The sequence below is a fragment of the Cyprinodon variegatus genome, unplaced genomic scaffold (assembly GCF_000732505.1).
Source record: "Cyprinodon variegatus isolate N-32 unplaced genomic scaffold, C_variegatus-1.0 Scaffold398, whole genome shotgun sequence".
NCBI lineage: Eukaryota > Metazoa > Chordata > Actinopteri > Cyprinodontiformes > Cyprinodontidae > Cyprinodon > Cyprinodon variegatus.
In genome coordinates this window covers 138,177-140,036 of record NW_015150851.1, presented here as the reverse complement: position 1 = coordinate 140,036, position 1,860 = coordinate 138,177, and the positions used below count along the sequence as shown (strand labels likewise).

General features: G+C 30.1%; 1 protein-coding gene across 1 annotated transcript in view; it reads left to right on the top strand.

Moving 5' to 3' along the window:
* Positions 1-1,860, top strand: part of LOC107092875 (chromobox protein homolog 7-like) — a 9,972-nt gene that overhangs the window by 4,149 nt on the left and 3,963 nt on the right. Inside the window, exon 2 of the mRNA XM_015387564.1 lies at positions 1,557-1,600. Within this exon, the coding sequence (XP_015243050.1) occupies positions 1,557-1,600 (44 nt within the window). The remainder of the gene's footprint in view (positions 1-1,556; positions 1,601-1,860) is intronic.

Genomic DNA, 1,860 nt, shown 5'->3' with positions numbered 1-1,860 from the left:
AACTTCCGCTAGAGCTTCATGAGTATGAAAAAAAACGAGAAAAAACAAACAAACAAAAAAAACAACATATACTATAAAAAGCTTTTTTTTTATATTTTATCTAAAAAAATTGTCAAACTGTAATTTCTGGATTGTACTTTTTATTTCAGTTTACAGAACTGTTTTTTTATTATTATTATTATTTCCATTTACAAAATGTACTCTTTGCTTGCAACAATAATGGAAAGAATTCACTCCATAAAAGTCCACCTGAGCAAAATATTTAGTTTCTTCTTTTTTTTTTATACTTTATGACATATTTTATCCATTTTGTTCCATATTGCCACTCAGTTTTCAATGATTATACCCGTCACATAATTTTATAAAGAGGGTACACTTTATCTTTTTAACCATTTAAAGCGTTAAATAATATACAGGAAATTCTATTCTTTTAAACTAGAATTATCATTAAATAATCTGACAAAAAAACAAATATCGATTATCTTTTCTACATAAAGGGTTTTTGAGATTTAAATATTTAATTTGACATTTATTTATAAAAAATATAATTTTATTTCATATTTGATTCATATTTGTTTAATAATGTATTGCATTAATAAATTATACATTTAATCATTTAATGGTACATTTATTCAATTTTACATTTGACATGTAATGCATCCAGTATTTTAGAACACTTCTGCTTTTATGACCTATTTATTTATTTATTTTTGTCCCCTTTAACCCTCCATACATATTTAATCAACTCTCTCAAACATTCAGTTACTTTCAGGATTTAAATGTTTTCCTCTTGTCTTAAAAAAACACTCATAGAGCTTAATATTTTTCTTAAAATAAGGAGCAGACAGACGTAGATTCTTATAGAGCTCATTGAAAAGCAACAACATCAATATGATTATTAGATTTTTAGATGAGTCTAAAAGTCATGTGAAAATCTACTAGTTTACTCTGACAGCATCATCTCCTCCACTTAAACAGAACTGTTTTGACAAATTTGTGCTTCTCTTAGCTTATTTGTGCTTCTCTGTACCCTACTTCCAGAAAACATTAATGTTTCTCAAATGAAGCTAAAAGGTAAAGCAGTGTTGCTTTAAATTCCTCAGAAAAGATAACATGTTTTAGAAAAAAAGAGTTGATTTAACACAACGTAATGATGTGAAATAAATGAGGCATATCTGGAAGGATGTACAGTTAGGGAAAGCGGTGACTTCATCTGCGGGGAAAACCTTTTAGGCCTTGGAGGTTATAAACGAATGACTTCACCGAGGATGTGTAACTCTGAGTGCTTTGGCTTTTATATCCAAATTATTCACTAAATGTGATAAAACAGCTGCAGATCTGTACATGTGGATCCAGCAGAGCTTCAGTAGTTCAGGCCTCTAAGAATCTGAAAGGAAAAGCTTGGTGGCTTTAGTGATGTTTGAGTGCAGCAGTCTGAATGATTCAAATTGGTGCCAAAAACCTTTCTCATACAAGCATGTGACTAACAGCAGATTGTTTTCCTTTACTTTCTTGACATCTAACGCTGCTCCTGGACTCCCCCAACCCCCCCACAGGGTAATGTGGAATACCTGCTGAAGTGGAAAGGATGGCCTCCAAAGTGAGTATGAACACCTACAGGATATCTGATCAAATAATAGCTTCAAATGGAAATTACATTTCAATTAGAAGAAACTGAATTTCTTGAAATTGAAGAAATTCTTTATATTAGGGCCAGGCTAGAGTTTATATTTTTTTTATAAATAGGAGAATAAAATCAGAACATTATTAGAATAATGATGTAAAATCATAAAGTCACATCATTAGGAGAATAAAGTCACAATATTACAAGAATAAAATCATCCTAACATTACGAGAATA